Genomic DNA, 26034 nt, shown 5'->3' on the forward strand with positions numbered 1-26034 from the left:
AAGGTATCTGTGCCACTGAATGACAACTCTGTGAACTTATAAGTGAATAAAAATCAGTGATTCCATCCAGTTAACATTCATGAAAATACCTGTGACCATGTTAATTAGAAAATTCCTCTGAGGATCTCCATACCACTGGCCACACAATTTTAATCTTAGAAATACAGATTATTTGTTACGTGGCATGTCTTTTGGAGCCTTAATCAGCCATGAGCTATTTTGCATGGTCACAGGGGGGAAGACATTCCGTATTGTCTCCATTTTGTGAGTAAGAGGAGCAGTGCTGTAACTACCTGGGCAACCTTTGACAGCACTGCTGCATGTCACACCTGCCCTGCTGTGCACCAGGGAACTTACTGCAGGGGGTGGTGTATTTGCCACTGCAACATCAAATAAAGGGAGAGCCAGGAACTCTTAAATCCACTGTTCCTTTTGCACTGCACGGTACACAACACTGTTGTAGCCTTGGGAAAATTCACAGGTGTGACCCTGGTGACCTCTACCTGAGGCAAAGGCTGCACTGCGGTGTTACGTGGAGGGAAGCAGAATATTCCCTCCTCTGTGCTGTACAGCTGCTGACCCAGTAAACAGTCAGCTGTTGCAGTCTGTCCTCATACAATCAGCTAATGCATCATTCCTGCAGTCATTTGCAGCATGGAATTCACTGAATAATCCTCTTAATGTCTGCTCATCATACATAGGAGTGGCTGTGCTGGCTCACGCTGGGGATCCATCTAATCCAGTGTGCTACTTCCAACACTGCCCATAAGCAGATGTCAAGGGAGGTGAAGGATAGGGTAGCAAGGTGCTTCCTCCATTTTTTCTACCAGTTCATGACTATTCTCGGAAGTTTTCCTGCTCTTGTTAGGGTTTTTGTATTCAGTGATGTCCAGAGTAATTGTCTTGTGTCTCTAGCAGGAATGTAAGCTTTTTGCTTCCAACATATCATCTGTAAAAGTGTGCCACAAATTGCTTCTTTTCACATGAAGAACTGACTCCTTTTGTTTGTTACAAATGTGGCTTTCACTAGTGTCATTTGAAGGTCATCTGATTTTTTTTTGTTTGTTTTATTTTTTTGTTTGTTTGTTTTTTTTTGCTTTGAACAGGAGGACATAGTGAACAGTCCAACAGAACATCTCTACCACCCACGACCCCTACAAGCTACTATGGTGGTTGGGGGTTTTCTACCTGATGAGAAATTACCACTGGTATTTGCAGCCCTAATCACTGTGCTGACAATAATTATTTTTTTCTGTCAAAGCCCCCTGCACAGAGCCAGTGAACAATCCCATATAACAGCTTTTCTCTTTTGGGGCACAAGGCCAAACACTTTGATGAAATAAACTGGATGACATTTCAGTGAAGTCAGAATGGCAGATTCTTTATTGCAGAAGGAACTTTGACTCCTTGTTTCTATTAAAAAAAACTAGTCTGTGCTTTAATTAAGAAAAGTTTCACATTGATAAAAGTTCAAGTTTATTTTAATTACAGTGGTCTTCTGTGTAGTAGCAGCTAAAAAATAGATCTGGTGCTTTTTAGAAGCATTTAAAACTTGAACTGAGAAACCCACAGGCCAGTTTCCTCTGATTATGCAGTGTGTGAGACCAGAAACAGATTAATTACTGAATCGAGCAGGAAAGAGAGGATGAGCACAGCATTAATAATGAGATTGTTCCAAAGATAACTGGGAATACTATGTTTTCAACCAATAAGTTTATTGTTGTTATTAAAGTACAGCACAGTGTATAAGCATTGTTTTTAGTTGTTTATTTTCTTCCTAATTCCTTCCTTAAGCAGCCATAATCGGTTTCATTTAAAGTCTTGTGTCAGTGTGGTAGCATGCTACAAATACAAAAGACTTTAAATTGACTGCACAGGTCAGTATCTCCTGTGACCACAGTTGACTGAGGCTGAAACATAACAATTTTTATTTATTCAGCATTTTGCTGAAGAGGATAAAAGCAAGGGTAGTGTTCTGTTCTGTTTTGAACTTTGCATCCAAGACAGGTAACAGTGTAAGATGCAAGTATGCTGTATGAATCCCTCTTACTTAAAAATGGCAATGGATAAGGGAAACAGTACAGTTTATTATTATAGTGTAAGATTAGGAGGACCTGCAAGTCTCTAAATTGGCCACATTTGCAGATGTAGGAAATGACTGAAAATAAAGCTTTGCTTTATGCTGATAGACTTCTGACAGATTTGCCACAATTCTGACACAATTTGCCAATAAATATTGCCTGTCATAGTTAGCAAATCAAATGTTCTCTGGCTTTCCCTTTGATCTTGTCAATTCTTGCATGAAAATCATTACAGAAACTTAGTTCAAAACCTGGATTTGACAGTGTCCTGTACCGATGCTGATGATTTACTTTGGCCCAAGTACTCTTGATAGAAAATTTATTAACTGTGGTGGGACTTGATGCCATCATGAACAGGTACTCTAGTTTGAGGAGGTTTTGGGAAGTATGAGATGGTGATTGCTGGCAGCTGTTGATAGTACGCAGGTCTTGGGTAACTTTCCAGGTATAAACAGTTAATGCTGATTGTTGAGTACACACACTTGAACAAAACAAAGTTTGTTTTGTATCCAGTCTGCTGCACTGGAGACTTTTTCTTCACATGAGAATGGAAAGTATGCAATTGCTAATAATCCATACTTCTTAGAGCATTCTCTGGAGATTTGTGATGTTCTAGAAAAGTGATGCTCAGGTAGTACTTCTTCATGCTAGTCATTTTGTGGCTTCAAGATCATTTATCCCAGTTGTACAGGAGCCATGTCATGGGTTTTAAGGGAAATCAGCTTTAAAGCACAACAGATTTCATCCCACTGTTTCATGAACTTCACAAGCAATGCTAAAAATGAATAAATAGAAATCTCAAAGAATTCTCAAGCTTCAGTAATTCAGAAATGCACTGAAATGCATATAGGTAATTATGTAATAATGTTATTTTTCTAATGCAAATACAAAGGTTGGTGTATTTGCTTAGGTCCTTAGCAGAAATGCAGACAGACAAGTGCTTTTTAAGGTCTTTGCATGTGTGACCTTACTAAATGTTGTCGATTTTACTACCCTGTGTGGAATGCAAGTGCCTGACTTTAAATACTTGCATTTGAAAATTACAATTTAGGTTTATTGAATCCTAGTACGAGAGTGTTCTGAGAGCAAGAATCAGGTCTCTGAACATGTAGTTATATAATCTGTGCTAGAAGAGTTAGGAATCAGTTTAACTGTGGTCAGAAATAGCTAAATTGACTTGACTTTTTGATCTGTGAATTCACAGGATGTTTAGAAAAAAATAAAATTCCAAAATGTGCTTAGTTTCTGAAGTAAAACATGCTATTGGAAATGAGCATGTTATTCTACTTTCTGTGTTTTAAAGAGTAAAATCAAACATACTGCTAGTCCTTCACAAGCTAATATGCAAGAACAAAACACTTGACAGTAGTGGTTCCTCAGCTTAAAGTGTTTTTGAGATTGTGGTTTTCTTTTAAGTTTTCCAAGTAGCCCAGGAACCTGAGCAGCCTGAAAAAGTGAATATTAGGCCTGCCTGATATTCCTAGTAGATTCTGTCTTTCAACTTGTATCATTCATGTTAATGGTGGTGAGTTCTTTCCCTTGTCCTAATTAACATAAAGATGTGCTGTACAGTTACTAACAGCCAGTTTGTAGGAGGAGTGGTATAATCTTATAGTAATGTTTGCCTTGTAAAAACCAACATGAATTGAAGGACAGTAGGGAAGGGGCAGGACATTTGCAAGTGTTGGAATGAACTGTAAATAAGATCTTTTCTAAGAGAATCAGAAAAATATATTTTTGTGCATTCCACCCAGTGCAATTAAGACCTCTTACCAGAGCCTGCATTTAGCAGACTTTTGGAGGTTAATGTTTAATAGGTTATTTTGATGTGTTCCTAGTATATGGATCTCCTGCTCCCTTGGAAATATTATTTTGTGCAAATTAAATGCATTTCTATACTGAAACACATGAATCTGTATGTGCAATTACAGAATCCATGATGGAGCAGTTAATAGTGTGTTGTTAACAGAGGCTTTTCTGCTTTTATTTCATACACTTCTAGTCTCATTTTTCATCTCTGATCAGCATAATAAAAGCAATTATTGTATGATTCCTGAAATCTCTGACTATTGTATGCTCACTTAATACTTTTCAGTCAGTGGCAAGCCTGATTCTACATTAACTGCAGGAACATTGATTTCTAACTTTTGCTGTCAGCTGACAGAAGAGTATGATCTAACACGCTTAGGTGATTCACTTGAGTCATTTGTCTGTGATGACTTGTACTTACAACTGGAGGTGTACTTACAACTGGAGGTGTACTTATAATGAAGATATGGTGCCATAAAAATGGGTGATGGAAACACCTATGAGATCACCTTGAAGGTTCTGTTAGAGTACAGAATGTATTTTTAACTCCTTTTCTAGTTCAGAGGTGAATGATCCAAGAACAGGATTGTTCCTGTCCTTCTGTTGTTGGATTGTTATGTGGTCTAGTGGAATTTCTAGTGGAGTCTCAGCTTATCTGTATTACCCAGTGTTGATTCAGAGGGCCATAAAAATGAGCTTGGGCATGTTTAGTGCCAGTTTATTGGTATAAGAGTGCTGCTCCACCTCTGTTCAAAATTCCTAAGGCCTGAACCTGCTTTTATTACAGAGTTTGTAAACAGAATTCCTCATTGCTGAGAAGGAAAAGGGATTGAAGAGTGGGAGCTGGAGTCAGCCTTTACAGTCATCTTTTCAGTTGTTCAGGTTCCCTGGTTAATGAGTTGGCCATATGTTAATGCAGGGCAGGAGGAATACAGAGGTAAAGCTAATCTGTTTTCCTTGAAGGATCTGCCTGCACTTTATGGGATATAGCACAGTTCAGACCAGTGCCAGCGGTGTCTTTTAGGCAGCAGATTCTTTCATGGCTGTGTAATTGTCATGCTGTGAGCAGGAGGAGCACCATACATGGAGAAAGACAGGTTTCTTAACATCTTGTTTTAACCTTTCCAACCTACTTACGTGAACTTCAGTGGAACAGCTCTGAATTTTGGCACAGCTTCACATTTTTCTAATGAAGAAATCCTTTGGCAGACACTTACTTGTTTACACCTCAAACAGTTGGCCAGCAGGAAGGATGATGGAATGTAATGGGCACTGTACTGACTTACCTTTGTTCTCTGGCTTTTGATGGGCTCATTAACATTTGCCCTTTAACAGCACAGCAGAGAGTTAGAGAGAATTTGCTTTAGGACTTCTTCACTGGAGATGACAATTATTTTAAGAATATACTGAAATACCAAATAATGCCCATTGTAACTACAGTAACTTAGCATAATTTTTCTTGCTCTGCTATTATTCTGAATGGGCAGGTGAATACAGACATGAGCAGAAAGTCAGCCCTGTGAGAAGGTGAGAGCAGGAATTGTCACCATAGTTAGCCTTCTAAGTTCATTCCTGTATTTCTCCTGTGACTGTGATCATCTGGCCATATTTTTGCTTTTTACCCTCAATGCAATTTACTCTCAATCATCTGTTCAAGCTAAGAGAGTCCAAAGTGGATAAAAGGCAGAAGTTACTCCAAGAGGAGCTGTGTCCCAGCAGTGTAGTGAGAACTCTAGGATTTGGATGTGAATAACTTCTAGTATCCTTGTGGGACACATTCAGGGTTGTGACCAAGGCTGGATTTTTTTGTGTGTCTCAAGAGGCCATAGAGTTTGTTGCTGCACAGAGATGATAAGACAATGGGCTGTCATATCTCTCCAGTGTGAAGTCATGCATGCTTGTTTTGCATTTAAGGTTGGGGTTTTTTTCCTATTTAATCCAGCAGGGGAAGTCAGCTTGCCTTTTGCTGAGATTCCTAGGACCCCTGATTTGCAAAGTTCACCTCAATCCCACTTTTTCCTCTGCCTGGATATAGCTCTGTTCAGTTCAGAACATTGCCTGCACTACGTTTCCTTTGGCAAACAGATGCCAGGCAGCAGTTGGCAATCGCTGGGAGCTGGTTGTATCTGCTGGCTTGATGCCTGTACATCCTGTTGCTTTTTGGCCTACATCCCATGCACACTGCAAGCTTGCAGCATTTTGACAGAGCTGCCTGGAGAGCTGCACAGGGCAGGAGGCTGAAGGAATTCCCTAAGGCAGATGTGCCTGACCTGCAGAAAAAGGGCCTTAAGGTGTTGCTGATTCACTTCAACAACCTCCTATTGTGTGTCTCTCATGGAGAGTCATAGGCTAAGATAATTTTGCTAGTGGGTTGATTTCTTAATTTTGAATGTCTTTAGAACAGGATGGCTTTGGGTTCAGGTTACATCTTTCTGGAGTGTACAGTTTTAATGTTTAACCTTCAGGGAAAATTTGGAGCTTTTTCACTGAATTTGCTTTGGTTTATAAGAGACATGATTTTGACCTTGAGAGTTTACTGAAACAAAATTATGGGATTCACAGCCAGTGACAAGTAAACTACCTCTGGAGCTAGAAATGCCATATTTGCATAACTGTGCTTGAATTTCATAGGCTTTCTGAGAGCATTTGCTAGCTCCTTATCTCCAAAATCGAGCAGTGTTAGCAATGTGTGTGTTTACTTTCAAGCATTTAAGCAGTTCTGCTGTTCACTGTGGCTTTGGTCAATTATGGAGGCTGTGGTGTCATTTCCTGAGCTCTGTCAGGAGCTTGGTGCTGTGACCACTGCCCTGGGGATCCTGTTCCAGTGCCCAACCACCCTCTGGGTGAAGAACCTGTTCCTAACACCCGACCTAAACGTCCCCTGACACAACTTCAGACTATTCCCTCAGGTCCTGTCACTGGTGACCACAGAAACAAGATGTGTGCCTTCCCCTCCTCTTCCCCTCATGAGAAGCTGTAACTGCAGTGAGGTCTCCTCCAGGGTGAACAGACCAAATTACCTCAGTCACTCCTCATACAACTTCCCCTTAAGACCATCTTCTGGTCTTAAGGAAGAGGCATCTTCATTGCCCTCCTTTGGACACTCTGATATTTTAATACCTTTCTTACATTGTGGCTCCCTAAACTACCCCCAGAACTCTATGTGAGGCTGCCCCAGTGCAGAGCAGAGTGGGACAGTCCCCTCCCTAATTCTGTGCCTGATGTCCCCCAGGACAAGGTTGGCCCTCCTGGCTGCCAGGGCACTGCTAACCCATGTTCAACTTGCCATCGACCAGGAGACCCCCAGGCCTCTTTCCACAGTGCTGCCTTCCATCATCTCATTCCCCACTCTCTCTGTACATCCAGAACTGCCTTCCATCATCTCATTCCCCACTCTCTCTGTACATCCAGAACTGCCTTCCAGCATCTCATTCCCCACTCTCTCTGTACATCCAGAACTGCCTTCCATCATCTCATTCCCCACTCTCTCTGTACATCCAGAACTGCCCCACCCCAGGTGTGGAATGTGGCACTTTCCCTGATTGAACTTCGCATGGTTGGTGGTTGCCTAGGCCTCTGATTTGTTGAGGTATCTCTGCAGGGGAAGTGAATAACTCCTCCCAATGTAGTGTCCTCCACAGACTTATTTAGTGTCCCTTAAAGTCCTGTGTACTAAGTAATTCATGAAGATGTTGAAGAGCAAGAGCCTAAAATTGGGCCCTGTGGGATGCCACCTGTGACCAGTCACCAGTCTGATGTCACCCTGTAGTCTCTGTAACCCTTTGTGCCCAACTGATGAGCCAGTTGCTCACCCATCCCATGATGTGTTTATCCAGCTGAGTGCTGGACATTTTGTCCTGGATACTGTGAGAGACAGTATTGAAAGCTTTACTGAAATCCAAAAGATTCCCTTGATCATCTAGATGGGTTACCATGTCATAAAAGGAAATTAAGTTGGACAAGCAAGACTGGGATGTAGTTTAAAGGATGATAGTACTCATCTCTTTGATTTCAAAGAGTCTTGTTCTCATTAAGACACGTGAATTTGCATAAAACATCGGAATTTCAGTGAACTTTAAAAATTCATGCACTTCAGAGTTTCATAAAACTTATAACTTTGATATCTGAGAAGAGCAGAGTGCAGAGGAGGCGTTTTAGTCATCCAGTGCCTAAAAATACAAGGAGAGTAAGAGAAATCCAAATTTGGCAATTGTAGCTGCACGTATTGTAAAGATGACCACATTTATCGTGACTTTATAGCTTCAGTATGACAGTTAATCAAGGAAGGACTTCAGGTTTGGTTTTGAGTGTGGAAGAGAGTTGGTAACTGAATTATTTTTCAAGTATGTGTTGACCCTGCTAAACTTGGAACAATTACAGAGCTATTGATCTTTGTCTGCCAGTGTCAGTAATTTGAGATGATGAGACATCTTTAATTTGAGAAGAACTTCACAACTATAATATGCCTATGTGGTTTTAAAAACAATATTGTAGGTGGTAGGTGAAGTGATGAATCAAGGTGGGTTTTAGTGGCATTTTTACATTTCATTATTTTCTGAATAGACTCTATGTTTTGGGGAAGCATTTGGGCATAAGCCCATTGTAAGTAAGACAGCAGCCCTACCAAAGACAACGGTACTGAGGGACACCACTTGTCACCAGTCTGGGACTGGGACATTGAACCCTGGACCACTTCTCCCTGGATGCAACCACCCAGCCAATCCTCATCCACTGAACAGTGTATCCATCAAATCTATGTCTCTGCGATTTGGAGGATGTGGTAGAGGCTGTGTCAAAGGCCTTGCAAAGTCCAGCAGATAACATCTGCAGTTCTTCCCTTGCCTTTAGCTCTACTGTTATGGGGGAAAATGGCAGAATAATTCAGGTTTGTTTGGATTATGTTGTTCCACAGCCTCTCTGACATTCAAACCCTGACTTTGGCACTTGTTTCCTCACACACAGAAATTCTGTGCCATGGCCAGTAATGTAATCACACCTTCAGCAGGAGCATAGGAGTAGAAAGTGAGAGAATAATGTAAGAACTGTAAGATGGATGTAACTGAAGAATCTCACTGCAAATTTATCTCTGCCTTTGAAAGCCTTTTGGACCTGAAATATATCTGCTACTCACAGCTGCAGTAGATTTATGCTATCCAGATTCATCCCAGAAGTCCTTTACTGCGATGAAATGATGGTGGAGCTGGTGTTGTGTGAGAACTGCCTGCAGTATGAAGTTTTGGAGAACAACACTAGTACAGCATAAATACTTGGTCTGTTCATTGAATGACTTGAAGGGATTTGCTGTCTCAGCAGGAATTTCCACAGATTCTCTGGGGCAATTCAGGATGACCTAAACCCTCTGACAAAATCTGTGTCTCCAAACAATGCCTGATATAATTGTCATTGTCATTACCATTAACTTTGGTAGAGAGCTCTGTGTATGAATGGAGTGAGTGGGATATATTTTGTTCAAGAGTTTTCAGTGGCCAGATACCAAGTGTGGGTGACTTTGGCAGGTGGCTCATTCATTCCCTGGTCATTTGACTGGGCAGAACTGGTTGAGTCAGGTTGATTAGCCGTCAGGCATGAGTTACAGCTGGCTAATGTTCTCCCTTTCTCAGTCCTTCACGAAGCAGAGGTAATGCTGATGAGTGGATAGATGGACCTTAAAGCTTTGTGCTGATAGCTAACCAAATTGAGACTAGAGTGAAAAAGAAGACGGCATTCCAAATTTCCATGCATTGCTTGGGGTTGCCTGTGTTATTCCAAAGAAACATACCTTTTTCTGTTCCATGGGATATTTGTATTGATATAGACAACTTGTAAGTTGAAAAAGCACTAGGGTGACAAAGTATGGAGCCTTTCAAAAAGTAATACAGACTTCTTTGCTTTGGTGGACAACTGTAAGAATTCCATTTGTGTATTAAGAAAATATTTGAGGGAGGTTTCTCTTGTCTGGAAGAGTACTATGTTCATACACCTTTAAACAAAAGAATGTGCTGTGTATGTTTTAAATACCTGGTGAGTTTTTTTGAGGATTACCTTATAGAAATAACTTTATTATCCTTTCAATGATGACATTAAATATAAACTCATGCCTAGTTTCTTCCAGAAGATCTGCATCATAATTTCTTAACTCAAATGAGTATGAATTGTCCAATTATTTGGACACGTTCATGCATAGCTTGAGATATTGGAAATTTTTCATTTTCCTACTTGAGAACATGAGTGAGATACTCAGAAAAGCAGGATGACCTTTGCTAAGGATCTGTCTTTATACCACGTTGACTCGTATGCGCAGAGCTCTCCAGACTCATCTGGAGGAACTCCTGTTCTTCAAGAACAGAGAAAGATTACTCACCATACCACATCAGATCTTTAAAATATTCATCTTTGATCTTTGAACCCAGGAGGTTCTGACAGCTCACAGGGAGACAAAACATCCCTATGATGCAGCTAGTCAGTTATGAAGAATCTTGATGGTGGAATTATGTGGGATGATGTCACTTGACTGGTCAGCTTGTGCCTCCAGGTGAAAGGTTTTCTTGCACTTTCTTCAACACCCATTATGGTGCATGTTTATACCAGTCATAAAACTGACTAATTTCTGTTACAACTGCAAGCATAGTTCCTTGTATCTGAACTTTGAGACAACAAAACTTGACAGCCAAATGCAGGATGTATGTTGTAATATTTCCTTGTAGTTTTCTGTTCTTTGGTGTTTTTGTTGTCCTTTCTTGTCCCTTTGATTGTCACTAGCACCTGATGCTATTTTGTTTGTATTTGGCTGAGAATGAAGGTGTACTTTAAATTATAGAGTAGCAGATGTCAGCAGAGTCCATGCTTTCAGTGGCCACAGACTTTAGCGATGCTGTAACAGCCCACAAGATACCTGCTTCAGGCTGAGTCTGATCTTCATCAAATTCAATATGAGGTTAATCTTCAGAGAAAAAACTTTCAGGAAACAAAAATCAAATTATTTTTTCTTCAGCCAAAGCCTACTCTCTAGGCTTGTCCTTGGATTTGTTGGTGTCATCTTACAAAGTGAAGCTTTGTATGTATTTACAAAGATTTATAGATGTGTGTGTGTTTAGTGGTTAAATTTTGCCAGGGACAAAACGCTGCTCTGACAGATGCCACACCACATCAGGCATCTCAGTATGCAGAAGGCCATATGTTCTTGAGCTGAGCTTGTTTAGCCTGGAGAAGAGGTTGAGGGGTGACATTATTGCTCTCTACATGTACTTGAAAGGAGTTTGTTGCCAGTTGGGTTCTGGTCTCTTCTTCAGTGCCTCCAGACCCCAGGCCCTGCTGCCTCCTGTTGTAATTTTCTCCTGTAACATTGCCATTGTGTAGCTTCCAGTCTTCCCTCCTCCCCACAGACACAGTTTTCCCCTTTGAAATCACAGCACTGTTTTGTACCAGCTGAGAGGCACTGCCTGGTGCCCATGTGCCCAGTGCCAGAGACCGCTGCAGGTGATGGGCTAACAGAGTGCTGCTGGACCAGCAGTGGTCCAAAGATGAGATCCAGCCTTCAGGTAAAATGCCCATTGATGTCAGCAAAGTCAGAATCTTACTCAGAGGAAGCAGTCCAGAGGCTGAAACTGGGAAGCTTTCTCAATATCTCTCTCTGATTTCTCTTTGCGCTGATACATATTTTATCGTTTTGTTCTCTACAAAGCTCAGTAAGAAGCAACCTTCTGTCCCATGAAACTTTTCAACACTCACAAAACATTTTAAAGCAGCTGTGAGTAGAATGAAGTACTAGAAACATAAATAAAATAAATTTTACAAAAAACCTTTAGGGTAAGCGGGGTATGAAAAGGAGTTCAGAAATTTTGATCTACTGTCCAGCAGATTTGTAACTACAGCAGGCAGCAGAACTGAGAAACAAATGGATAATTAAAGTCATTAGAAGGCACCAGCATTATTTCTTTGGAGAAAAAATTGTTGCAGAAGAGCCTGTGAACATGTGCATAGGTATAGTCAGTATAGTACACTTGAATTTTTGGTTTTCATGGGATTGTCAATGGTTTCTAAAGAAGCTAAGATAGCTTGTGATCAGAAGGAAGGACTTTTTATGGATTAATAACTAGAAAGCAGTAAAAAGATAAGATTGGTTTATTGGTGGAGAATGGTTTTCTGCTAAGTCCCTTAAGGATCTTCATTGGAATCTGTGCTATTTAACTGCTTCCATAATGACATAGAAAATACTCAATGTACTCCTAATAGGAAAGTATTCAAGGTAGGAAAAACTAAAAGCTGGCTACAAGGACTTTCAGAATGCCTCTAATTTACTCTTTATTGGGTGAAAAACTGATTATTGAGTTTCCATCATTATGTGCTATGTCCACAGATTATATAAATATGTGTACTGATGAGTTCCAAATTAAGTAATCATGAAAACAATAAAAAGTTAGATTTTCATGAGAAGCCACCATTAAATCTGTCTTCATATATAATGCCACATGCAGTTCTGACCACATTTTAGAAAGGACTTCATAGCAGGTGAAAAGCTGTAGAGAAAAGTAGCAAAAATTATCAAACACATGAGTGTGACTTCTTTAAAATGAGAGACTATATAAACTCATGTTTTTCTGTCTGATTAGAGACCACTACTGAAGTAGTATAAAATCAAGATTGGTTTGGGGAAGGTGGTTAAGGAACAGTTGCAGGCAAATTCTCATAATTCAAAACTAAGGGAAGGATTATGTCACCATACCTAAAATAGAAGTACTTTTCAATCAATTTTAATCAATGTGTAACAAAGTTACGAAACTCCCAGCTGTAGGATCCTGGCAAAGGCTAAAACCAGAAGGGAACACAAGAGAAAACTGTACATAATCACAAAGGTTAGGTTCAATGTTTGCTGTTAAAATGAGGGGCAGAACTCCAAACTTGTTCTTCTCTCCTAAGCATTCTTAGGGCACGTGTTGGTATCAGTTGTCATTAAAAAGGGTGAGAAGAGGGTTGAGAAGGCTATAATAATTGCTGTTAGCATCTGTTTCTCCAGCAGTGTCAAGAAGCAAATTCAGTGCAAACTTTTTTAGTCTGTCTGCTGTGATACAGGAAATAAGTATTTATTTCATTTATCTTTCTCAATTTTTTCCTTGCCCCTGCTCTTTCAATAGACATGCCTTTATTTTTCTTTAAATACTCTTTATCAAGCTGACTGTTTGATTTATATGTGTTTTGTAGTACTGTTTTGCACCTTGTCACCTTTGCTGCTTGTACACTGGTACAGAATGTCTTTCAGTTACAGATTACCTGAAAGGGCTCTTCTGGCCTCTCTTCCTTTCACATTTAAATTTTCTCTCTCCTTGCTTCTGTAGATGACCGATCTCCCAACGGAACAATCCAGCCAAATGTGCCGATTGCCACAACCAGGCCAGTCAGATGGAGTATCTCAAGTCAGCCTCCGATTAACAGACAGTGGTTCATGTGGAAAGGAGATGGACTTAACAGATGAAATCTCCTTCATTAACAATGATGTGTTTTTCTCCAGGTTAGTGTTCTTTTTTTGTCTTTGTCTCTTTCTTTGTTTTGTACCTGCACCTCTGGTTCTGGGCACTTTGAACACTTACACAGGATACTGGGGTGTAAGATAAATTAATGTGTGTTTTCCTGTTGAATGCATACACTCCAAAGCCAGCTGTGTGCTTTGGTTAGCCTTTCCAACATAAACTTTCAAGCATATGAAGGTAGCTTACTTGGTTAAAGAGTGCAGGTGGACAGGTCTGATCTACAATCAGGCAATTACACGGGAATTACACCGAGCACAAGATGCAACCAAAACGTGTCTCCTTTGAATAATCAAGTGTACTTGATCTGCCCAGTTTAATTCTTAACAGACAGTTGGCTTTATTCTAGCTCTCAAATTCAAAAAGGAAGGGGTTTTTGAAGGGTTTTCTCTTTCTGCCAAGAATAATGCTACTGATAGTACTGCTCCACTCAGACAAGAATAGAAGAGTATGTGTAGAGTATCTATACAAGTATCTTTCTGAATTTCTCTATGAGAGTCTATCAGTTTAAAGCATCTACAAAAGTATCTAAAAGAGTATTTTGAGTTTTGATTGCTGGCATATTGTCCAGCAATCTGTTAAGTGAACAATTGATGGGCATTTTGCTTTCTTGTAAATCCTTCCCTGCACATCAGGTTGGGCCTTTTCATTATTCTCAGGATATTGGATTGAGTCTGCTGTTCGCTCTCCTCTTGTGTCAAGGGCAGCACATGAGGGATTCAGGTTACTGTGGGAAATTGCAGTGTGCCACCGAAATTTGGAATTTGCCTGATGTGGGAAATAACGCTATTCACGTGTCATGGAGCAGAACACTGCAGTGTCCCAGCATACCAACGAGGAGCACAAAGCAGAGGCAGTGCTGCCAGACACGCAACTGAGCGACTTCTCTGTGTAAGCAGGAGCTGTGTGCTATTCTCAGCACCAGTGCAGACAGACAGCACTCAATTTATGAGACAAGTTAGCGAATTATGCACTAACACCAGATGTTGATTCATAGTAGTGGTGGTGAAGCATAGATGTTGAATTTGGTTTCTAGCTCTTGGCAGGCACACATGCTCTTTAACTTTTAGCTATGTTAGCTGTGTGCTTCACTCTTCCCAAGCTTCCCCAAAAATTTCTGCAGCCAGAACACATCAAGTTTGCTTACATGGCTTCATTAATCCAGCTGCTTTTGACTGGGATGAGTTAGAAATCAATGATCAGAGCAGGTCAGCTGGCAAATTGGAGAAGGCAACACAGTTCTAGCAGCTAGACAAGGCCAGGCAGGTGGGGCTGTGGCGGAAGTTCCAGCCTTCTGTGTTGATATGCTGGAGCCTGGCAGAGAGTGTGCCTGTACTCTGCTATGTGTTCCAAGGTGTAAAGGGAAATGAAGTGCCCAAGGGTTGAAATCAAGAACTGCCAGGTCTCGTGTCTGGGAAGGTGCGTGTGGCTGATGTACTTCATGAAGTACCCCAACAAAGTGCCTTTCTTTTGGGAGAGCAGTCCCCAAACAATGTAGTTATTTGCTGTAGGGAATCCTGCTTTCCTGTCAATGTGTAATTGCTTAGAAGAGTACTGTTGAAGTAGGGGACAGCTGGGACAGTGCTGGCACAGGACATTAAGTACCAAATGAAACGTGTTTGTAACTAGGCAGAGGCCTGAACTTCATGCTCAGGCCTTGGGTTGAAAGATGTCTGCATCTCTGATTTTATCTGGGAAATTAATTAAGTGTAGAAATTAATACTCTTGAAATCCCATTTTGTTGAAGAATGCCCTAGTTTTCTGTCCTGTCACATTCCTGTACATACTTACCTAATTGCGTTGTATATCTCTGCTGCCGTTTGCTTCTGGTACTGTTTTGTCAGTGATCTACTGCTGCTGCTGAAGGAGGAGTAGGTTGTGTTTGCTGTTTGCTTCCCAGCTTCAGGTTGTTGGGTAGGATGGGATGGAGAGAAGGCTCCAGACTAGGGGAAGAGCAGAGAGAGGTGTCTAGCAGACTTAACATGCTTGGGGGACACCTGTCTGTGCAACAGGCACAAACCTTGATTCCCTGGCATCAGTGTAGTGCTCTGATATATCAGGAGTCATTTTAAACATGGTTTTTTGGCAGCCTTGTGCCACTCCCATGTAATTTTAGCCCACAATGAAGTATTACCTGGTGTTATTTCAGTGCAAGGCTATTATTAGGAGTTTTCATCTTTTCCAGCAGGACTCTGGCATCTGACCTAGATTACAAAGTGCTTTGCAAACACACTGCTATTCTTGTTGGGGGGTTTTGTGTCACAAGGCACAAGGTACTTACAGTTCTAAAACAAATGTTATCATTAATTATTTGTAATTACCAGATAAATCTTAGTGAAACTACTGTATCTGCTCAGCTATGATATGATCTTTGTTAGAAAAGGATAAAGGTTGTTCTTGGGAGTGATAATCATTTGCTGTTTCATGAAAACGCCTCTGGTTTGTTCCCTTTCCACTCTCAGATACCGTGATACGGGTGGATTAGAAGAGGATGAAGGGCTATATAGGACAGTAGATGCAGAATTCCACCTTTAACAGCTTCACCAGTGTAACAGTCAAGAAATAACCACACACTAAGCCCCTAAGGCTCCCTCCAGCAAGGATTACAATCTTTAATAAATTTTCCAGCAGTTTCATTTGACACTAGAGCCTCCAGGGAGAAACTAGGAGACTTCCAGTTGATCGGTGATTTTTAATACTACTTAAAATGCCTCTTAATATGTATCTTCATACAGTTGTCCTTAAAATGAAGATCCACATATTAAGTAGCAACTATTGTTTACAATAGTTGTATTGTTTATAAACTAATCTATAAACTATTTAATAATAGTTTATTATATTAATTTGTATTATAAAATTTAAAATAAACTATAAACTTGTTTTTAAGCTAAGTTGTGACTATGTCTTCTATAATGACTTAACATTTTTAAAAATATTGAAAGTCATGTTATGCCTCCTTACAGGTATGATATCCCTCATTGCAGGAGTTTTTTGTAGGTGTTGCTGTCATCTGAAATATGCAATATATCAGTTGCAGTCAAAACACTGCCGAGCATAAAATCTGTATCACCTTCTGTTCTTAACAGTTATCTTAAGAAAATGTTATATGTAAAGTTATGTTCTTTTTTTCTGAACAAAATAGATGGATTAACTATGTAGCTGCAGTCCCCAGTAGCACATAATGTATGTGTTGTTTTGAAAATTGCCTCATTATTATAGCTGTATTTCAAGGCAAACTGCTAATTATGCAGTAGCAGAAAAGCATACTTTGCAGCTCTTGAGTAAATCCAAAAACGGTGGAGAAAGAGAGAAAGGAAGGAAGTAGGGAAGGGGGAGGAGAGACTGGTCCTCTGAAAAAAAAGATGAAAGTTTTTAGCAATATACAGCCTTTGACTTCTATAAGTCTCATCTTATTTTTGCAAGAGCTCCCGTGCAGAACTTAGGGCAGCCAAACCTCCAGAGGCTGGGAACCACACACATCCTTTGTCTTTACCTGGATGAGAGCCACAAGACACACACTGCAGACTCAGGAGCTGGAGGAGGCAACAACTTTTGACTGGAGAGAGGGCTGGAGGGAATGGGCCACCCTGGGGCCTTACCAAACCTTCTGTGAAAGGGATCTGGAGTGGAGCTCTGGGAGGCTGAGTCCCTGTTTGGGTCCCTCTTTCTCTGTCTGGAGGGAAAGTCTTCTCAAAGCTCTGGTTCATACTAACTACAGAAGGAATTGGCATGATTTGGAGCATGTTTAGAGGTACTAAAACTTCAAATAACTGCTTCAAATAGTAGATTCAAATGGCTTTTACTTCAATGTGAGATATATTGAGATTTACATGGACACAAAGGTAGGAGGGCCTCTTGCGAGCAATTCTCTTGCCTTTCATGCTAAACTTTGTATATAAGCAAAGAGAAGAGAGAGCCTTCAGGAAGGTAGGAAAATGCTTCTTGCAGTCAACATGTGAAGCAGGGGATTGAGGATGATGAGCATAAATGTCTTTCCTGATACTGGCTCAGAGGTGCTTGCTGTCTGCAGACTTTGGTTGACACTATGCTGGATCTTTTCTCCTGGAAAGGGCGCTGAAATATGTTTTGCTGTTGTACTTGTCTATTCTAGCACTTGCTGGAGCTGCATCTCTTTGCACTCCTGGGACTGTTTTGAAGAGTGATCCCTCAGTAGGAGAGCATCCTGCTGTTTGTGGTGCTGTTAGGCTCTGTGCATGGAAATATCAAAGGAGTGCAGCTGAGTACCCATCCTTGCCTAGTAGTGATTGGGAGTTGGGGAATGGGTGCCATGTGTGGGAGTCAGTCTTTATGAAAAGCACTGTGCAGCTCCTCAGAGCCACAGCTTAAGAGCAACCACTGCAGTTGTTAAGTAAGCCAGTCTTCTGTATTTTGTAGCCATGTCTTTGTGTGCCAGAGATCACAAATTCCTGTTTGTGACTGCCATCACAGCTGCAGTGAGATTTGCCAGCACAGATATGCTGTGCTGGCTTTCTGACACGTGCATGTTCTCAAATAGAAGGTTTGTTTACATCAGCCTTTTGTTCACAAAAATCCTTATATCTGGCCTGTGTCCTGAAAATAAAGAGACCACATGCCTAGTACTGTGGTAGCATCCCTAAAATAAAGGGTTGGTTAATGTACCCTGCTGTGCCTTCTTCTTAATGACACTGTGTATTTTCACTGCTAGTTACTGAGGTATGAAAACATACATATATTTGTACACTGAGAAGTTTGTGCTTACTTTCCCTATGTTGGCTTTCCTCTTAGCAGCTGCGGTTTAAACCCAAGGCAAGCCAAAACTTATCATTATTCTCTGGCATGTGATAAGAATTGGCCTGTTCTTGCCAGAACAAATCAAACAGGGGGGCTAGTGTTGTTTGCTTAGCTGACTATTTTTGTTTAGGTTTGGGGTTTTTTGTTTTTGAAGTCTGTCATGCCAGTACATTCAGTCCCCATCAAAAGTATTAATTTGCCTTACCACTGAGGAGCCTTGCTGCCAGGTTTACATAAGGGATTGCAGCCAGGCAGCAGGCAGGGCTGCCCTCCAGCAGCCATGGATTCTTCAAGAAGATGATTCAGGAAAGGGGTAAAGGTCTGGAGCGTTGGTAGGGAGGTGGCAAGCACAGTTGCCCTCTGCATTATTCAGCCTTCAGCAGCCTCTGGCAGGTCCTGTTCGGAGCCCTCAGAGAGAACATTTTATGTAAAGTGTTGTTGCTTTTCGCCACTTTCTCTCTTTAGGTTGAGTTACTTTTTCCAAGCTGACTCATGTAACTTCGCAAGTACATTTGTCTCCACCCTCCTATGCAATCAGTTCTTTTCTTTCTTGCATTGTGGGATGCTGGCAGCAGGAGCTGCCTTACATAATGAGTTGTTAAGAAAAGCATTTAGTTTTCTAAAAACACAGCCACAAAAACATGTGATTTCTGTGTCTGTCCAAGGCAGGTGACTGGGAATGGTAAATCAGGGTGTGGTCTGAGCTCTTCCTGGGTTCTGCTCTCCTGTCTATAGTCTTGATGTAATAACAGTTACAGGCACATGTAATTACGTAGATTTTTTCCATGCAAGTCACCTGGGTGGATTTCAGTGTGTTTTTCCAAGCATCTGACCTTTCTCTTCCACCCTGCACAGGTTACTCCTTTAAATTAGGCTTTGTCCATCCCACCGATCTAACTTTCCTTTATAATTCTAGCAATTTCATCTCTTTTTTCAAGATTTACATGGGGACAAATTATGGCTTGTGGGATGGAGAATATTTTGATTCTGATGCCCTGACCTGTGCCACAGAAGTGGAGGTTCATCTTGTAAGCAAGAAGAATCATATATGAAACAAAGTTCTGGTGACTGTTCAAGGTAGAAGGCACATATGCACTTTTATTGTCATAATGTGCATATGGAAACATAAGTTCTTTCAGACCATGAGCCAAGTATATTAGCTTTTCCTGTTTTCTGGGACAGCATCCAGCATCCAGCAGCCTTAGAAATCAGAAAGAGAATAAATTCACACAAATTGAGTAACAAAGCTGGGAAAAAATTGCTCCCTTTCTGTACCTCAGGCATTGCTCTCTCGGCTAGAGGGATTCTTTATTTTGTAATCTGCTTTTGCTGTGAGGAGGAAGTTCCTACATCTCATGAAGCTGATGGCTTTCTGATACCAACTGGTCACATAATAGATTTGCTGAGGAAATAAAGGACAAGTGTCTGTATGATTTTTAAGTAATTTTTAAATAAAAGGATATGTTCTCCTCTTATTGGAGAACACAATAAATATGTTTGTGTTCAAATATAAAACACAATAAATAATAATGAGTTTAGGCTAACCTTGGAAATCTTTGTGCTTTTAATATTCATGTGTTTATAAACCAAGACACCCATCACTAAGCTGTGTTTCAAGCAAGAAGGGAAGAAGCAAAGCCTCTGCACTGTGACTTATTTTTACTTCAAGTAAGTAGTTCCCTCTCTCGTGTAACTTCCTTGAGCTGTCTGCTGAAGTGCCTGATCCATTGTTCAGATGGGGAGGTTCAGCACAGAGCGCTTTGTTTCCGTTAGCTTTGCAGAGCCAGCAGTTTTCTGCCACCTGAGGCTGTGAGGTATTCCTTCCCCTGTGGCTCTCCAGAGGGGACCTGGGACTGTGTCCTGCAGGCAGTCCCCACAGGAAGATCAGCAGGGAGAGGTCACCGGGTTCTCAGTCAGGTTTGTTTGCTGCTGCAATTTCCCGGTTCAGCTGGGAGAGCTGTGCGTTTGGACGTTGTGTTCAGCACGTTGCAGCGTAGGCTGCTGGGTTCAGCTGTGACTTCCTGTGACACACATGTATATTTTTATTCAAAGTGGTCAGCTGGCTGTCTAATAAGAAGAGGCTGAGGGTGGCACAGCAGAGTTGTCACTCACTGCTCCTGTCACTTTGCTTGCATTGGTTTGGCTCTGAGCTGTATCAGTGTTGTAAAATCCTTCACTTTCACGGTCAGTGGCCATGAGAGATTTCCTCTCATTTTTTCTGTTGTGAGGAGTATGATCCCAAGCTGACTGCTTATCTACAAATTGCACTTCTCACATTGGCTCAGTGCCTTCCACCCGGCCGGAGAGGCTTGCAGTTAGGAAATATGAAGATAATTCTGTTCCTGTACCAAAGCTTTTCTTTTCATTATGCACCTGCTGAAATAGTGTGTTTATGCTAAAAAGCTAAAAGCTGCTTGATTCCTTCCAGTTGTTAAGGCTTTGACATGACTCCTGGAAACAAAGATTCCACCACTAGTTCCTCAGGTCCTTTCACTGTCTCAAGCTCTGTGCATTCAGAAAGTTTGAGTCACGTAGGGAGGGATTAATATCTAATGACCATAATGCAGAACAATAAAACTGTTAAGAACTATCTAGCCACTGTAAAATGATTGAGAGCACTACTAACAGTACACCATATTTTATAAAATATATAGACATTTCCTTCCAAAAAACCCGTCCTGAAACTTCAGAAAGTGTCAAATTGGAAAAAAAAAAAATACTCAAGTGACCACTGTTCTAACAGAGCTATTAAGCATCACAGAAAAAACTTTCCTCTAGAATCTTCTTAGCTTTTGCTGGATGTGTGCTACTTGAGTAGAAAAATATGGTTTTTTCCCAAGACTCTGAGAGATGGTTGGGAAGTAGAAAACTTTCAGACCTTACCCATGTTGTTCTGAATGTTGCTGATAATGAACTTGTATGATGAACTTGTTTTCCTGCAGAATCCACTTGTGCCACTCCTGACAGGAATGTCCTGCAGTGGGACAGAGATGTGTTTGTGCAGCCTGGACACGCACGGAGCAGCTGGGCTCAAAGCTGATGTTGCAAATGAGGGGCACGGCAGTGAGCTGTGCTGATTAAGCCCAGTATTGCTGTATCTGGCTGTGCACAAACAACCATTTGTTGTTTCTTGCTGTACACACAGCTGGGTGCAGGAAGAAGCCCCAAGGCCGACCCGAGAGAGCTGTGTTCTGCTCAAATGCCGTCAGGTTTTAATGGATCTGGTCAGAGTTGCCTTTTAGCAGGATCTCCCTTGCTTCTGTGGCAGATGCATCTTGGAGCTCTGGATTTATTCTCACCCAGCTCACTCTTGTTTTAGTGCCTCCCAGCCAGAGTCAATCTCTCCTGCCGAGTCATCTTTTTCCCACCAGCTCTCCCAGGAGCCAGGCCGGCCACAGAGGCACTGGAGCAAGGGGAGGACTCCTTTCAGTCACTTCATCAGCTGGAGGAGAGGAGCTATTCCTGGAGGGTTTTTTCTGGAGGGTGACTCTGCCAGACTGCTGCCTTTGCCAACACAGACAGCAGTTTATCTTTCAGTGGAGTAAAAAGCCACATGCAACAAACGTGAATGATGTGGCCTGTTCCTCTGCTTTCCCCAGCCCTTTCCCATATCCTTGTTTTTTGTGTGAACTACAAGCATGTCACTTGAAGGTGCTTTAGGAAGCAGGGAACATGAAGGGTGCAGAGGTATGGACTTCAAAGGATAGTAATTTTATAGAGGATTGGAAAGGTGTTTTTGGAAGATGGGAAAGTATAAAAACTGACGTTTTTGTAGGTAATATAAATCATGGAGGGAGCACCAGAAATTCCTTTAAAATTTTTTTAAAACCTTTTTGCTAACAAATGAATGCCTGTTCTTCATTGTTTTCAATGACGTTTTCATTGATCTGAAACAGCTGGATTTTTAAAAAGCCTTGGTGCAAACAGTTTTATAGAAATAACAATTCAGTGTTTTAAAGAAATAAGAATTTAGAGGAGTGGGAGAAATTTCATTGGACACTAAAATTCAGGAATTTCATTAGATTAGCAGAGCTTTGGAGAAAGCCTTCTTTGAAAATAATTTGTGGACTCCTGCTTGTTTGCTCGCTCTCCCATGCGCTGGCACTTGAACTAACTGGTGGAAATGAAGAACTTAGTGACCTTGTCACTCAGCATGCTTTACCCCGTTCCCACAGCAGATTAGCTGGCACAACCATTCATTACTTGTTGCTTTCCCAAGAAACCCTATAGGAACCTACTCCCAGTCCTCCCCCTTCTCCAGGATGGAGGCCAAGAAATAATTTCTGGGCTATCCCATGGGGTGAGAGTCCTTTGGAACAAGTTAAAGCAGCGGACAGGCGGGTGTGGCAGTGCTTGTGAAGGACACCGCTGTTTAATGAAGGGAAGCCACAGCAGCAAATCCAGGTCTCCAGGGAGCATGCGGTGTCCCTTGCAATGGGAAATGAACTTTTGTGCTTATCTGTTGGATGAGCTCAGGAGTGCTGAGAACCTGAAGCTCTGAGAAGCTTTCAGTTTGGTCCATGCTTTTCTCCTGTCCCTGCAAGTTTAAAGAACAGTTCTGGAATATGTTTCCTGCTTAACAGATTGTAACTAGCTTAAAAGGTTTAAAAGGTAATTTGGCCTCTGAAGTTGCAGGAAGGAACAGAAAAGCAACTGTGCAAAAAACAGTATATTCTCCATGGATATGCCATCAAGGCTTGTATTTCTATGCCAGTGCAAAAATTAAAAGGGGTAAAATGAAGTCAGCTGAGAGCAATCTGCTTCTCTTTTGGACAGGAGGAGTATCAGTTATGAAAATAAATAAGAAAACGGAGAAAATTCCATCTAGACAGTTTACATAAGGCTTGGTGTTCCTAAACAGAGGCAACTGTAATCTATGAGAACATTAAAAATTCACTATAGTTATTGATTAATTACATCAGTAGTTAATTATTCTCACCACTTTAGAAGGTCTTAATTTCGAGGCATGATTTGCCTATCTTGGACTTCCAACCATTTAGTCTTTGTCAGTTTTTGAGTACTAGGTCAAGTATTAATGTTTCCTGCATGCATTGACGATTTTCTTTGAAAAGCACTAAAATGTGTGGGTTTAGTTTTTGTGTGCCCTTCATGGGTCATCTCAGCACTCTTCAGTTTTCACAATTTGCTTGGGAATGGGAATTCCTGCACTGATCAAAGTATTTTGTAGCAACCAACCCAGTAGGAAATACAGACATAAGACACCTTTTTGACATCCATGTCACATAGTACACCATCAACATGATGATCCACCTTTCTGAGGATTGCTCTTTCACTAAATTGTGTTTTTAATGTATTAGTTGGTCTTTCTTCCTCTTTGTACCCTTTTGGAGGAGGTCTTTTTAATTGTCTGTCTTGCTTTGTTTGGACTTGAAGGGCCACAGTTTCCAAGTACAGTTTCTATTTACACATGGCTTGCTTATTTCATATGTGCACACAAGTCTTCTGGCTTGCAGGAGATTTTCTAGGGTGTTTATCATTTATAATGGCAGATGTTCATATGCATAGATACTTTAAAGAGGAAAATGTGTGTATTAATCTAAGTACGTGTACATAAATAATGGAATTTTTAATTTTGTATTGGTCATATTTTGAAAAGTACATTCTGCAATTTTCAGTCTGGCAGTATCTTTCCTTTGCATTTCATGTTTCTGCCAGAGGGAAAATATTGCATAACTTAGTAAACATTGTGGGAATAAATTGATGGTATTGAGTAGCATCCTAAAAGCCCTCAGATTTTGTCAGACCGGACAAGATTCTTTCCTCGTATTTTTTTAAAAAATTTTTGAATACTATCTGATTTGTGTATGACTGTGCAGTGAAGCAAGGGATAACTGCTTTTCAGGAGGCAAACGCAACCATATCCTCATAAAATCCATTATTTAGATCACATATCTTGTATCCTCTGTTGCTGCTCACAGATCCTCTTCTCTTGTTGCTTTATACGCTGAGAAAATTACTCGGTGTGCAGCAAAGTATGAAAAGGAAAGAAAGAGAAGAAAGCACTTCTGTAATGATGATTGACAGGAGGCTTCCTTTCCAAACATGCAGTTGTTCTTTAAACTTTGATGGAGGAAAGTGATTATTCATATTTAGCTCCAGCCAGTATTTTTCTTCCTTTGTTGAAACTCAGTAAGAAATTTACAAGTCAAGTAGTTTGAACACAGGTGTTGCCTTGGTGTAGGTGCTGAAGTGTGGTGGTATGTGTTGGTGTTTCAAGGGACTTTATAATTTTTATTGTTACTTGCTGTCTATTTTCCTGAAGTGTTAACAATACACTAGGGAGAATACAGTCAGTGGAGAGGATGCTGTGCCTGTCCTGAGAGAGGGTTTTTCCTCATCCTCTGTTTCTATAGTTGGTGGTACCATAAGGGGCTTCTGCAGCGCATTGTTGTTGCCAACAGATGAGTTTGGCCTTTCTGAGTAATAGAAATGCAAGAGCTATATGAAAGTTGCAGAAGAGGTTTTGTCGTCTTTGTTTGATATGGGAGAACAAATTCAACAAGTACAAGCAAATCCAAAACAAAATGCTGTATAATCCCAGGTTTTATGTGTGGTAGCCCAGCTTGAGTTATGCAAGTTAAAAAAAGGCGTAAGAGGGCAAGGGGAGGGTAGGAATTCCTGCCTCTGACAAATACCAAGTTGGTTTTAGCGTCAACATCTGTGTGAAGGAAGTGGAATTGTTTGGAGATAAGAGTGCAGCTTTCTGGCAGCTTTTGTCTGCCTGCTTTGTGCCACAAATAAATCACTTGTGGTCCCTACCCATGAACAGGGGAGGTGAAGAATTAAGATTTGTGTTCTTGTTTAGCAGCTGGGAGATTCAAAAGGCCTTTTGAGGCAGAGTGAACTGAACTAAGGTGGCATGCATCCTGTACTAGCACTCTTACCAAGAGTTGGCCACAGACCTCAGGAGGAGGAGTTTTAAAAATTTTGCTCTGACATTTCTCCATGTTAAAGTCTTTTGTTGCAGTGTCTGCAGCTGCCCTTGAGATAGTTAAAACTTTGGGAAACCAGCAGGGCTAGCAACCAGCTAGTATTTTTAAAACTTTGGTCACGTTTCTTTTGACAGTTGCTGAAGTTGCATGCCAGTAGGTGCAGGGAAGCATGAGCTCCTGTATCTCTTCTCAGCTGTGATGGCTTTGGCAGTGTTAAAAGAGACATATGAGGATTCAAAGGAGAAAATTGATACCCATTGAGGGGACAGCAAAAGAAGAGAACAGAAACAAAAGGTGGATATGAAAGTGTTGAAGGCACAGGGAGTTCTGCAGTTTTACTGTTGGCATCTGGTTGATTTTAGCATGATGCCACAAGCTGACCTTCTTCACTGATGCTAATCCATAAACTAATCTTTCTGGTTATTACAGCATCTCTTTTTGTTAGTGAAGTCTTTGTCAATGAGCTTAGTACTTTTAAGCTTATTTATACAAGCAAGTCCCATGGAAGTTATGACAGAACAGCTAGTGTATAAATTCATAGTACAGCAGCTATTTGAGTTATTCCACTTCTGTTTATTCAGCAAGCTGTTCTGGAGAATCCTGACTCCTTGCCCATGTTGATGGGTCCTTAGTTAAATGTGGAAAATTAATTTTTTTTAATGGCATCCCGATGGTAACACTCAGTTTATAGAAGTGTAATAAACGACGAATAATTGTGTGTCTATAAAAAAAGACTGGGCAGGAAAAGTCAATTTGATTTATTGTCGAACTGTGAAATGGTACAAGGTGTTACAGTTTTATACTGAAGTAGTTTTATGTATCAGAGTAGAATCTTTCTCTCATAATTTTAGTTGCTTATGAGCACATATGGCACATTTAATTTAAGAGGAAGTCATC

General features: G+C 40.9%; 1 protein-coding gene across 12 annotated transcripts in view; it reads left to right on the forward strand.

Annotated features, from left to right (window-relative positions):
* The window catches only part of FAM13A (family with sequence similarity 13 member A), a 118225-nt gene that overhangs the window by 33820 nt on the left and 58371 nt on the right, over positions 1 to 26034 (forward strand). For all 12 annotated transcript variants that reach the window (XM_086888670.1, XM_086888671.1, XM_086888673.1 and 9 more), the window contains one exon: positions 13223 to 13395. In XM_086888670.1, coding sequence (XP_086744796.1) covers positions 13223 to 13395 — 173 coding nt within the window. The remainder of the gene's footprint in view (positions 1 to 13222; positions 13396 to 26034) is intronic.

This window comes from Cyanistes caeruleus, chromosome 5, assembly GCF_971803275.1.
Source record: "Cyanistes caeruleus chromosome 5, bCyaCae1.hap1.1, whole genome shotgun sequence".
Lineage (NCBI taxonomy): Eukaryota > Metazoa > Chordata > Aves > Passeriformes > Paridae > Cyanistes > Cyanistes caeruleus.